This window comes from Ooceraea biroi, chromosome 2 (assembly GCF_003672135.1).
Source record: "Ooceraea biroi isolate clonal line C1 chromosome 2, Obir_v5.4, whole genome shotgun sequence".
In the NCBI taxonomy this organism is placed as follows: Eukaryota; Metazoa; Arthropoda; class Insecta; order Hymenoptera; family Formicidae; genus Ooceraea; species Ooceraea biroi.
Genome location: NC_039507.1, coordinates 5,873,728 through 5,888,175, shown reverse-complemented (window position 1 = coordinate 5,888,175; position 14,448 = coordinate 5,873,728). Strand labels below are relative to the sequence as shown.

Genomic DNA, 14,448 nt, shown 5'->3' with positions numbered 1-14,448 from the left:
ATCCCAAACTTAGAAAATCAATACCGAGAATACACGGAACAGCGAGATTGGGAAATAAACCGACTGTTAGCTCTCTTACGCGACCTTCTACTTGGAGTGGTACCATTGCCTCCTCTCGAATGGCTGCGATTTGGCCGTTCGCGGTACGGATCTGGCGGTCCCCTTTTCGGATGGGCAGCCCTAAAGCCCGAACTAATTTCACTCCCTCTCGACCAAGGAGTGTCCAGCTGGGCCCCGAGTCCACCAACGCGGCAATGGGAAGGCCCTGAATCGTGACGTTCAAATATCGCAAGAGTGGAGTTTCAGTCGTGTCAAAGGTTACGTACGATTGTGTGGTCTCCCCTGAACTCTCGGTAGTTTTTCGGGCCTCTTCTTCCGGACTCGGAGTCGCAACGACCCAGTTTACGTGCTCCGTTCCGCGTTTCCCGTGCACGTCGTACAGTTACGCGTCGTGCATCCCTTCTTTCCGCACCGATAGCAATATATCTGCTTCGGCTCACCACAGTCCCTCGCCCGGTGTCCCGTCTTATCGCAATTCCAGCACTTTACGTGTGCCGCGCTCCCGGTTTCCGCCGGTGTGCCACGGGTGCTCGGGGGGGGGGGGGGGGGGGGCGGGGTCGCGGTCGCGGTAGTGTTAACGCTCTCGCTTGCGGCGTTCGCGGCCTCAGTGGGACTTCCGCGTTTCTTCCTCCCCTTCCCCGTCTTCGGCTCGGAACTTAGGGTAGCCACGGTCGCGGGACTCTTGGCCTTACCTCTGGGCCCTCGGTACGCCAAATCGGGAAATATCGACTGCTCGGGAGCTAACAGAGGTCGATAGTTCTTTTCGGCCAAAAAGCTCCGTTCCAAACGTGTGGCAATATCCTCTAATTCGTGGGAGTCTCGAAATTCATGTTGTCTAATAGCCATTTGTAACCGCAGCAGTATATTACGGTGAGCTTGATTTAACTGCTCCGACCTAGGCCACGCGGGTCGCACTCGACTGAATAAAGATCGCAAACATGTTAGATAATCGGCAGTGGTCTCATGTTCTCCCTGCGTGTGTCGTATGATCTTTTCGCGCAACGCGTATTCGTAATCGGGGCCACTAAATCGACGACGCCATGCTACCTCGAAGTCGTTCCAGTCTCGCCAACGCTCACTCTCTAGTCGGAACCAATATAGTGCGATTTCGGTTAAGAACAATGGCAAGCACTTAAAAAGATCTTTGTTCGAAATAGGTATAATTTCTCGAGCTTCCTGTATCCGCATTAGAAATGCTTCGGCATCGCTTCCCCGTCTTCCCGAGAACTGTAAGTTCCACCGTCGCATCATATGATAGGCTTCGGCCGTGGAGTTACGCGAGGAACGACCATCACCCCCGCGGGGATTTCAAAGGAAAGAGGCCGATATTCTTGATCAAAAAATTCGCGTCCTCTCCCCTCTCCTCGGTAGTCGCAATCTATCGGGGTTTCCACCGGCCTGATATTAAAGAGGCTCTCGCGCTTTTCCCCTCTTCACGCCGCTCGCGGTCCTCCGGGGCCTCCTCGGGAGTGAAGTGTCGCCATCTCGGCATTCCCGCCCCCGCACCTAAGAGTACCGCGGCTCCCCTCATTTCCGGGTTCGCCATCGGCAGAGGGTTCCGTTTCTCGAGTTATTTCTCCTCGTAAATTCGCAAACGGTTGCGCAAGGTCGGCAGTATCCCCTCAAGGGCGAGTCCTCTATCGGCTAAGTGCTTACGCGTCTGTTCCTCCGTTAGCTGCTCTATCCACGCTAAATCCATTTCGCTCTTCTTCATTCTGTCCGGATCTCTCAGGACGAAACGCTAACTCGAAATATATTCTTCGATTCACACGACGTACTACTCGGGAAGGAAGAAAAAAAATTTTCCTCGCTGTAATCAACGTGAATCGACGTGAATATTACTTCAAACCGGTTGGGTAACGGCGACAACAAAGCAAAACGAATCGCGAATTAATTCCTGGGACAGAACGATACCAAGCGATAATACGCCTGGATCCACACGAAATTCTATATAATTCGTAACAGGACACGCAATAATAATAGTCGCAATACTAGGCCGAAACACAAGTCGCGCAGAAAAGGAATGTCAATATTAGCCGGGCGCTCGACTCAAGGCCACACGCGTGAATAACAACCGGCGATTCGTGCCGATCGTCGCGCGATCGTAAACAGTATCGCGCAAGGCACCGAAATTCCAAATTTTCCTTCCGAGTCAGAAGGCACAGAAATAATACACAGTAATTCAAATACACAGAAATTAAACACATCAATGGAACTTGGACAAAAGACAGAACAAAGGCAAATGTGGCAAATATTAAAGTTGGTTCCCCACGAAACTACTTCCTTCCAGGCCAATTATCTATCGGGTCTTATTTTACTCGGCGGCGGCCCCACGTTGGGCGCCAAAAATTTGCGACGTACTTTTCCCGCAGCTCTGCTGGCCTACGGTCCGCCGTACGCGTAGGCGCAGAGTCGCAGATCTGAGAGTTCACGAAATACCGAAATAACGAAAGCTAAGCACTCGACCACTCTCGGAACTCCGCTCGGTAATTTCTCTCTCGGAACTCTACTCGGTACTTTCTCCTCCTAATCATCCAACCGTCTGAATCTCGGGATCGCGTTCGCTGATACCGAGGGTGATATCCGTATCTAGGCGCCAGGCGCAATCGCTTGCGCCACTCACGAAATACTCGCGATACTCCTCTAAACTCGACTAGTCAACGGTAAAGGGTGGGTTCCAATATTATAAGGCCACTGGAAGGGAAGCAGTAACAAGCACCAACTGATAGATGTAAAATAATATATTTCAAACTCCGTCCGGATGGGCAATCCGGGAAATACAGCGGCTCGGCACCGCAAGACACCAGCCACAACGTAGGCAACAATTTATAACGTAAGATTAACGAAACTCAATCATTATCATAACGCAAAAGTAACGCGGTGAACAATAACGCAAAATGAACGCGACGCCACGACACTTAACGCGAGACGAAATTCCGCGACAAACGATAACGCCGAATTACCATGACAAGACAAGTAACGCGAGTATCGCTCTGTAATTGTTGCTTCTCCGCCTCTCGGGCTTCATCACCTGCGGTCTCTCACGGTACAACGCTCGAGACTTCCATCGGTGATTCTTACGAGTCTCCGCGAAAACGGTTTAGGAGACGTCCAACACCACGGTCCCGAAATCCTTCTCCGCTTCGCGATCCCGCCTCAATCCCGAAATCTCCCTCCCGAGACGTTACCATACGCAATGTCGCGAGCAGTCTTCCACGCCAGACTACTCGGAATAATCGAAAACGCAACGAAACGAACTCAACTCGGAAACGACAACGAAACTTGATCACGTGACGTGGTACTCGAAGACATACAATTACGCGAGTACATTCGAGAGACGCGACTATACGAAAAATCCACGCGAATACTAACAATACAATTACGATACGCTACACCTGACTGGAGCTGGCTTTTTGAGCGTGAGTTTCTCCCCCATTACGCGACACCGAGGCGGACGGGCCTCGCCTCTCGTTCTTTACCTCCTCGGTACTTCCACGGAACCATTACACGAAATTACTATGCAATACCGGATCACGAGGCGCCGCCTTAGCCGGTGTACCGGAATTAGATATCGCAGAGTGTGGACCTTACATGTGTGACTCTCGTCCTTTGTCCTTGCTCGTCCGGTCGCTGGGCCGTTCGGCTAATTGTAAGATCGTTACGTATCGGCAGCCAAGCTCACAGTAACGAGTCGCGGGGCACGCTGCGAGATCCTTCCCCGTTCGCGCATCGATCCGCGCATCGATCCACCACCGATCCACCACCGAGCCATCGCAGCCCCCTTCGCTGCTATCATCCGCTATATGTAGGACGGGTTGCCGCTCTCCAGGCGCTCCTTAGAATATATACTGGCCATGCCGACTCCCTCCGTTTCCTGTTTTTCCTCGCCGGGCTGGCCAGGCCCAGACGAGGGGACCTGAGGTCGTGACGGTAGGATGGCTCACCCACTCCTAGGCTTAGGGTTCGTGTTCCTTCCTAGTGTCCGTCGGCACGGGATTTCTCTGCTGCTGATCGGCACCTGCGGCCCCGTTCCTTACTGCTCGGTAATGCACTGGCTCGGACGGTCGGTGGCCTTGGTCCTCTCCTACGGCTCGGAACCTCCCAGGCTCCCGCGACTCTCAAAGCTCTCCTGCTCCTCCTGCGTCTTCCGAGATGCTCCTTGATACAATCTTCCAGGATCATGATTCACACTCTGCGAAAACTCTCAATTGATTACGCACACCGCTCGCCGTTAACTCGGTAAGGGATCGCTCCCCCTCAAACGAAAGGAACGATCTCGGCGGAATATGTGTGCTTCCTCAGTCCCGTCACGCACCTTGTGACGGACGTTCCGAAACGTCACGTCACAGCATTTAAAAATACACCATCATATAATTATATACTTTTTAATATAATTTTTTTGCGGATTAAATATAATTTCTTTGATTTATTCATACAACGATAATTACATTACTTTTAATTTATAACATAATTATTTAAAACTATGTGAAAAAATGAAAACAAATATAATTAATAAATGAAAGTAGCACACTTTACGAAATAATCAATAATTGTATATATCATCAATTGCAAGCATTGTATAAAACAATAAAAAGCAAACTTGAACTTGAGCATACATTTGTTTTGGAACATTATGAAGAAGAGCTAGAAATGGGGAATAAATTATTAAGCCGATCTCTCGATTAAATAGCTGTTTCGCTGTTTCTAGTTAGAAAATTTAACTTGGCTCAGCAAGTTGATTTGCTACCAACTGCACTGTAGTCGATGTAAGAGTTTGACGACTACGAACCACGTGTATGTTAATGTCTTTCAAGGGAACAAAATTGTAAAGCCTCATTTATGATCGGCAGATGGGATGAAGTGATATTTAGCCACGCACTCTCCAGCCATTCTCCAGAACGCTGAGTGAGAGTGTAGTGAGAGATCTGGTAGTGAGCGATCTGGGAAATTCCGGAGATTGTGGTGCGGAATTATGGCTGGAAAATGACGCGCCGTAATTTAAATACCGAGGATTTACTCTTCCCCGAGTTCAGACACTTTGAATGCGAACGTATTTGACAATTAACTAAGAACAATGCCGAAAGTTTAATATTATCGTATCGAGTCATATCTGTGGCAGTATGGAATAAAAAGAACTAAAGGAAATTCATTTGAGCATTTATTAAATGATATATAATACAATATGTGTATTCGGGAAGAATACACATATTCGGGAAGTTAAAAGAGAAAATGTACGTATATAGAAGATATGTAAAATTGTTTAAAAAATATCTTAACTTTCGGGTCACCAAAAATCCTTCTCATATACATACTTCTTTTTTACCTAAAAGAAACCAATTTACAAAATTTGAACTAAATCGGGGCATGGACGTTTTTGGAAAAACAGCCGAAGATTCTATGTAAATGTGATTTTAAAATTCTGGACGCTATGAAGAATATTCACCGTAAATATTCACAGCTACAGAAAACTTTTCAAATTGGGGGATTAAGTGAGACCCGCTTTTTAATACCCTTAGGAAGCCCGGATCATCGTGACATCCTATTTATCCTCCGTAATCTCGTCTATCGGCTATAAATGACGCACCACTCGCGAACAATTTGCGATGAAAAATTCGAGACCATTCGCGGCGTAACGTTTCCCATTCTCTTGGTTTATTAGTCTGCCACAATGACGGACACGTTCTTCGCAGAAATTATATAGAACGTAACGTTATATATTATGATCCCGTCGGACTTAACGACGGGCATATCCACCGGGAAGTTCCGTCAGCCAGCCGAGGCTTTGCGTTTGTCCGACAGTAATTGCTATTAACTCGAATATCGAGTCCGTCTTCGTCGCAACTCGGTCTCGAACTTCATGCCAAATCGCCTCGGCTAAACCGCGCGTCGAGACATCCTGTGGGTATAACTAGGCCGATGTTCGCGTAAGTGCGGACGTGGTCCTATAATTATTGCGCGACGCGTTCACCAGCGGGAGAGAACTTGGTCGTGCTTACCGCGCGGCGCGAACTTCCGAACGATATTGATGAGTCGTGGGAGCAGCCTGTTAACGCGATTGTTCGAGCAGTTCGACAAACAATGCCTGGCACCGACAAGTACGAGCAACGTCTTGATTCCGCGATGCATCGATTAAATGAACAACCATGTTACTTAAAGGCGTAGTCAAATTTCGTGAGATAATTGCTGTTAGCGGATAATTAAAAACTACGGAAGGACTTATGTTCTGTTTGCATTTACATTCTCTTCTGGTCAACTAAATTTCGAAACGGAATATATTATTATTCAGATATTTCATCAAAGAGCTTATCTTTTTTATACTTTACACACAGGGAGAGGGTCTGATATTTTATATTTTTAATTACTAAAATTCTAACAATAGGTTTCACATATCCAAACATCAAAATATAACGAAATATTTGATACCGTTTATTTAATGATACTATTAGTTTATTTTTTTATTCGTTATAAATTCGTTATAAATAATTCTCAATATTGGTCTTATTATTATTACTAGTCATTATAACGATAAGTGTAATTATTATATACAATAGTGACTATATAAGTTAATCTATTAATTTATATTTGTGTGATGTGTCGATTTTAACAAAATTTTCGAAATTAGATTCCCATTTTCAAAACAAATTTTATATTTTGCTTTATTTCCATAAAAATATAAAATATAATGCATAAAAACAAATATATAATATTGATGTATCCTTACATCTGTAAGGTGTAATTATGTCGTTTCAACGCGCGCGCGTGTCGAATATGCAAAATACATTTCTAAAATTATCAACGAAATTATCTTTGATAGTATTTTCTTTCCGGTGATCCCGTTCAGCATGGATTTATGTAATATCACGTTTACCTTGCTGAAACTTCTCTTATTTGCACGTAGTTTTGCCAATGCCTTGAATACACGTTGAAGTAAGTAAAACGATTGGCTCAGTTGGGTAGAACCCGTGAAACTTTACTCTGACAAGAACAGTTTTCGCAAACAAATTTAACATGATATTCTCTCCTCCTCCTCTCTCCTCCCTCCTTCTCTCCGATTGATTTGCTTACCTTCTCCATCTGATTTAAATTATATATGCTTTCGTTTTTGGAAATGTGTCGATAACTGTTATTTATTTGAAATATATTAATGACAATATTTCTATTTCTACGCAAAATATTATTGTTATCTAAAACAATATTTTTAAGAAAATGGAATTTTAAGAAAGATAATATAAGTTCTATAAAATAACCAAATATATCATCACTTTTATGGCCAGAACAATTTTATTTCATCGATCAAAGGCCATATAAGTGATACAGCTATCTTTAACAGAGTAAACGTTTATTCTTATTTAGAAACATATCTGTAATATGTAAATCTGTACGATTAGGAATTATATGCATAGCAAATAAATATTAATTTGAAAGTTTGTGTAGCTCCGGAGCTTACACGTAATATCGAGTATTAACTTGGGTTCGTGGCGGTACATAAATCGCGCGTTTACCACGAGATGTAAGTTAGTGTTTCAGAAGCGTATAAAATTTAGTCCCAACGATCTCTTACAGGTGAATGATGTATGTACCTTGGTACCTAGGCGAAAGTAAGGTAAACGCGTAATTCCGCCGTTTAGCTCTGGCGCACGCTGAAGACGTATAGTTGATTTACTATTAGAACGCTTGCACAGAGAAAGCTCGCGGATCAAAGGAGGTGCAGGAACTCTCGGGATCAAAGTTTTCGCGTTACATAGGAATCCTCGAAATGCCACGCGAGGCCGAGCGGAATTATGCAATCATATCTGTACGAATATTTGACTTCTCCGGCTCGACGAATCTCGTTTGGACTCGACTCTTAGCAGATGGTAACGCGCTATGTATATCTGTACGTATAATTACGTACGTCTGATTAAACATTATAATTGGTAGAGCCGAAACTCGTCGGAGTTTGTAGCTGTGATAAGCGTTAACTGTCGCCGGACATTTGTTCGTTACAGTTTGTAACTTAATTATATAATACCTGCGCGAGAGACAGGTATCGTATTTGCTTTTATGTATAAATTTCATTGCAATTTTGTAATTTATTGCAAATATATAAATACACAGATCATATTTGTTTAAAGCCGAGTTTTCTTAATGATAATTCTCTCAGATCTTAATCCAAAAAATGAATACAGTTTTAATGCGTAATGTGACTATGTGATTTGATGGATTTGATGGTTCTAAAATGATGAATACCTCACCTACTCGCGATTATGTGCTCGAGGGCTTTCACCACACGCCTAATTACTCATTAAATCGAATGACTGACCGGCAATTCCGATGTCTGATTCATTAACTCGAAGTAACGAAGTTATGTTAACGACCGCGCGAGTCTCGAGCGAACACGATGACGTCCTGCTGTTTAATTGCGATTACGTGCTCGCAACTTCCTGCGCGCAACAACTCCAATTGCACTACTAGAAAGAAATGAATTCAGAGGGAAGTTTCAATGTGCTATTTGCTAGCTCGCGTATCTGAATTATATTACTGCTCTACTAATTTCAAATGGTCGCTACGGTATCGTTTGTATGTCGAAAACTTTTAATGTGCGTTTTTATTATTTTACAGCAATGGAAATGAATATAGTCAAAACTGTAATATGATTTATAGTAAAGGTAGTTTTATAATTATATTTACCATTGACTATTTACAATGAGTAGAATATAAGCTTCTATTTAATGTATAATATATAGATATTATTCGATTTAGCAGCGCCAAGTTTTTTGCACTAAATAAAATTGAAAATTATATCTCTTTTTTGCATTAAATATTTTTTTAATTAATGCAAATTTTTGATATATTTTTTGTAGAAATATGAATTAACAAAAGCTCCTATCTTTGCGCATGAAAGTTATGAAACATTCTACTTTATTCTCCTTTATTGACAACTTATATATATATATATATATATAAAAGTGACATGTAACTATATATATATATATATATAGTTACATGTCACAATCTAGTAAAGTTTATTATCTATCTTTGCTCGCAAAAAATAAATGCTATTACACCGCTAACGATTAACGGAAACTGTGTAATAATGTAGCAAATTATGTCGATAAATCGACAGGGAATATCGTACAGCCTTGCACCTATTAAACAGTGATGCGCTGTTATTATGAAAGCGTAAAATGTCCCAACGTGTAGTAATAATTTATAAAAAATATTAACATAAATATATATAATTCATGCATGTATAAACAAGTATTTTGATGTGTTATTATTATTTATCTAGTTGGAGAAATTTGCACAATTTTATTAATAAAATAAACTTTACGTTTATTTTATATAATCACGTAATGACATTAATTATGTTTAACCTTTTTCATAATTAGTATACATATTGTATTTTCTATTCACATTATTAATTCCCTGATAAAATTATTCTCATTTAAAAAAATTTTCATTAACATAAACATTGCAATGTCATTTAACAGTTTTGTTTTTTAATCACACGTAGATGTGTACTAACGTGTACTAATAACGGTAGTTGTTTCAAAAATTTCATTTATCCGTCAATGTCTGGAAGACGAGCAAACTGTGTTTGTTAGAGATGACAGATGCAAATTAGGGAACGTGGTCGTGGTTGAGGATAATATTTCCAGGGAAGCTAGCTTAATCACGGGCGGCTCTTTAATAATTGCTTTAGTCGCATAAATGGGAATTCCACCGCGCAACGTGGTCAATAATCTTACGTAACTTAATTCTTTTATTACTAGATCTTTTTTATTAATGGTATGCACAGTTTAAATTCTTTATTAAATATCTTTGCAGTTAAAGAAATTTTTTAAAACTTTGAGAAACGAAAAACGTTTTGGATAAACGAGTTTTGAAATATAGTTTTTTGGAAACATATTTCTTATATTTGTTTTATTCTTTGTATATTTTTCTGATTGTAATAAAATTGTTTGTTACATAAATTATTTTTGCACTACAATTGGATAAAAAAATATGCAAACTGAATTGAAAATAATATGAAAGATGTTCCTTGCTATAATATTATACTGGAATTTTTGTTTCATTATTTTATTACTTTATCTGTTATTGTTTATGTATATAATCATAATAGTACATGAATATAATCAGGATATTCATTAATCGAGATGACATGTTTTATAACTTTGAAATTATATTGTCATATAGTATAATACAAGGAACAAGAGAATATACGTTTATCATTAAGATAGAGGCGGTTAATTCATTAACAGCATTTTCCTTGTGTTACATCTTCCGTCGCGAATGTGTAATTACTGCTTGTGCAAATCTGTGTTATGTAATACACGTGTCGTTCACTCATGTCAATTAATACGGAGAAACTACACAGTTCCCAGTCTACATTCTGGGAAAACTCGAAACACGTCAGTGCGTCAGTAGTACTCGTTTAACTCTGTAAACGGTCGCTTAGAAGTTGTCTGCTAACTGCGATTATAGTGATGCCAAGAGCAGATTGCACGTTGATTATACGACGCAATTTGTCGTTTTCGCGTCAAAAGAGAGAGATCAAAAGAGTCGCGTGGGAGAGATACGTTTGCTTTCCATTTTGTAGCATCCTGTAGCATCCGCAAATTGAAAGAAGAAAATATTATACATCAAAACAACTATATTTATGTACATGTCAGATTTTTATTTCAATAATTTGTACTGATTGTTTTGATACAGAAGACAGACACTATTTTTCCATAATTTATTGAGTTAGTGAGAACAACGTGACGTTACACGATCATATTTTCATGATACTGCGACATGAGAGTTCATCTGCGTTACGATAACCATCACGATAGGTGATTAAAACCTGAGTAATAGCGCAATTAAAAATTACGATGCCTACCTTTGTACGAGTCTTTTTAATAGTGTCTAGTTCGACGACAAAGCCTGCTCGTCACCATAAACCAGAATGTATTACGGTGCGATAGTGATATCGCTAAAAGAGATATGCAATCATACAATTTATCTTAAAAATGAAATTATAAGAATTGTAGATAATTAAGTTAAAGAAGAAGTTATTTGGAGAGAGACAATCTTCTTGTTAGTTACAACAAAGCCTGCTCGTCACCATAAACCAGAATGTATTACGGTGCGATAGTGATATCGCTAAAAGGGATATGCAATCATACAATTTATCTTAAAAATGGAATTATGAGAATTGTAGATAATTAACTTAAAGAGGAAGTTATTTGGAGAGAGACAACCTTCTTGTTAGTTAAATTATAAAATTGATTTTGTGTAGTCCGCAAATTAATGTAGTAATTTCATGTCTGTACAGAGGAAAGATGAACGAGATGGAGCAGATTCCTGAGGGCTGAGACCGCGTGGATCCTCGAGATGACCGGTTGGAGGATGCAGCCGACCGCCTCGGTGCTCGGCGTCATCGCCATTGTCTCCGTCATGATCACTAACACTGCGTCAGGTAAGCAATTCGATATATAATTTGTTTTATACCATTCTTAATTCCTGCAGGTCTTTAATAACAGGACGTTTGATTAGATTTAATAACAATTTATGGTAATTATTTACAATAACGGACCACCCTCCGATTTCAATAATTTTTTAATATGTCGTCAAGGTCATCACCCTGAGTGATGTTGTGAAAGTTTTAGTCGGCGCTCATTGTTTATTAAAAAGTTATTAACAAAAGAAGTCTAATGATTTTGCACGAATTTTCAGCTGTCCACGCGAAGCAAGGACTTGAGTTTAACATATATTACAAAAGTCACCTTCCCAAATAACCCGCACTAGGTTTCACCCGTCGCTCGTTGTTTGTTAAAAAGTTATTAACAAAATAGTTTAATGAATAGAGCATAATTTTATGATATCATATACGTTTACGAAATTTGAAACTTGATGACATATTAAAAAATTATTGAAATCGGAGGGTGGTCCGTTAGTGTAAATAATTACCCAATTTATTATTTTAATTGCGATAATGATTTACTTTTATTTTTTAATTAATTTCCTATATAGCTTTATCGATTTTATACGTTATTATCATTATTTATTTACATACTTTTCTTTGCATCATGAGTACAATAGATTATTTAAATTATGTGATTTGCAATACGAAGATGTATAATAGTTATTTTTATCAACAAAAATTTATTTTATATAAAGGTGTACAAAGCTATTAAATAATTAATTAAACTATTGAATAATAAAGAAGAAATAGTATTATATAAGTATTATATATATCTAAGTGAAATCTCGGCAATGAGAATTTGCAAATATTTTCATTACATTGCAAAGTCAGTATTCGGGCTGTAAATTCAAACCGCTTAGCACGAATTTATGGAATGTTTTATAGCTGAATAATTCTGCAGTATAATATCGTTACAAGCAAACGAACAATTTGTACGTCTCTGTTTATTGGGATGCGAAGATTTTTAATTAACCTGAATGCCTAACTGCGCCGTAAGTAAACGCCTAATCGTAACAACGGAGAATGACCGTAGCCGACTGGATAAAGAGGGCGAAACTCTTTTGTAGCTACCGAGTCCGTTGTTTCATACGATCTCGCGAAGATAATCCCCCTGGAATTTATTTCCTTGCGCTTTCTAGTAATCACCATTTCGTACGTGAACGCAATTTCTTTCATGCAGTTGTACACGCCCTACGTGAAACCTGAAAGCGCCGGACAAACAAGATTGCGTAGTATCGTTTAATGTCGCAAGATACCCTTTATTGTAGAAGAATACATTGTTATCCTCACATACCGTACGATATCTCTTTAAATGGTCCTTATCTGTGTAAATAAAATTCGAATTTCAAGCTTTGAGATACGCGAATCTAAAATTATGCGAGATGAGAAATTCCACGAAGTATAAGAATCTTCTTTATTGTCGTCGATATTGGAGATTATAAGGATACATCATAGCATACCAAAGTTTGCCTTCAGCAGCACTATCGTGAAAAATATCGCTTCTCCGAGTCGCGATTTCCATTCCCTATAGACTCGTTCTTAACGGAAGCTTTCAAACACCGACGTCCGTCTGAGACTGCATCTGTCGCGGCTGCAGGAATAATCCATGGAATTTCCTCCCTCGCACGTCCCGCGAATTTGTCTATCACACGTGACACACGTAAATCCTTGCTGATAAATTGCAGTGCGAGGAGATAGGTGCACGCGTTGCTACGCCCTTTCGATCGTGAACGTGCGCGAAAAAAGCAGCCCTGCTCGAACGCTAGAAAGGGGAATTAGGCACGAAATTTGCGAAATATCGGCGAATGAAAAATGATACGTTACTTATGCATCGATTACAGGAGGGTTGGCTGATCGAACGCTATCAATCACAAGGAACAAACGCAGAGTGTATCTTCATTTTGCGGCGAGGCTAATCGCCGAAATTTCGCGCGAATCACCTGCACTTTCGGGGGAGCAATGGCGCTTTCAAGCTCCGGCCGTCGATATTGCTCGACGGCGATCAATCACTTGCACAATCGCTTGTATTCAGGGCGTGAGATTGAAGAAAAAGCTTCCCCCAGACGGATCGGCAACAAAACCTGGGACGACGAGCGTCTTATCTGTTATCGCAGGACGTGTTATTCGGGACATGTTCGCGAGGATCGCGAGGACTGCCGCGAATAATAATACGCGTAATCTCGCCGTAGCAAAGATTAATGTACCAATAGTGCTTTGATAGCGGGAATATCGTCGGTTAATCGAGCAGAATTGGAACACGCTCAAAGATGAATTGGCTAATGAAACTTGAGGATCTCGCATTGATTGAACTTCCAAAAAGCTTCTCCTGAATCTACTGCTCTCGCGGAGTTGCGAAGCAAATAAATTATAATAAAGTGATCTTTCCGCGAGCAAGAATCGCACGGAAGAAGCCTGCAGTTCTTCGGATTTTCGCGTAAATCACTACACACACACACGCGTTCGCCGATTTCATAAATCATCTTTCAGAAATATTTCCTTAGGAGCACAGCTTGGTTAAAAGCACGGAGCAAATAAATTGTGATATATCGATCTTTGTGCAAGCAAGAATTACTCGAAAGAGTCTAGCAATCTCTGGATTCCTGCGGAAATCACCGTATACACGTCCGCCGTTTTATAAATCATTACGAACGTCGTCGGCAGCCAAAATTACACCGGCGTTGCTCGACACGATCGATCGATCACTCGCGACGCAGAGCGCGCGCTAAATTGCTTCCGACCGACGAATGCTGAACGAGCGTCACGTTGTCGTTGCTGTTGCTGTTACCATTACAGTCGGCGCTATCGCCGGGTCTGGCAATATCGAGTCGCGCAAACAGGATCGCCGTCGCCAAATATCGCGGTATATATATCGGCTCGCTGACGTTTGCGCAGCTTCCAGATGATCGGCGACATTCTCGCGAGTCTGCATGTATCACTGG

The 14,448-nt window shown here is 40.7% G+C and overlaps 1 protein-coding gene across 3 annotated transcripts in view; it reads left to right on the top strand.

Annotated features, from left to right (window-relative positions):
* LOC105275393 overlaps nucleotides 1-14,448 on the top strand; it is a 232,522-nt gene that overhangs the window by 165,795 nt on the left and 52,279 nt on the right. For all 3 annotated transcript variants that reach the window (XM_026967788.1, XM_026967789.1, XM_026967790.1), the window contains one exon: nucleotides 11,360-11,503. In XM_026967788.1, coding sequence (XP_026823589.1) covers nucleotides 11,419-11,503 — 85 coding nt within the window. In that variant the 5' untranslated portion in view covers nucleotides 11,360-11,418. The remainder of the gene's footprint in view (nucleotides 1-11,359; nucleotides 11,504-14,448) is intronic.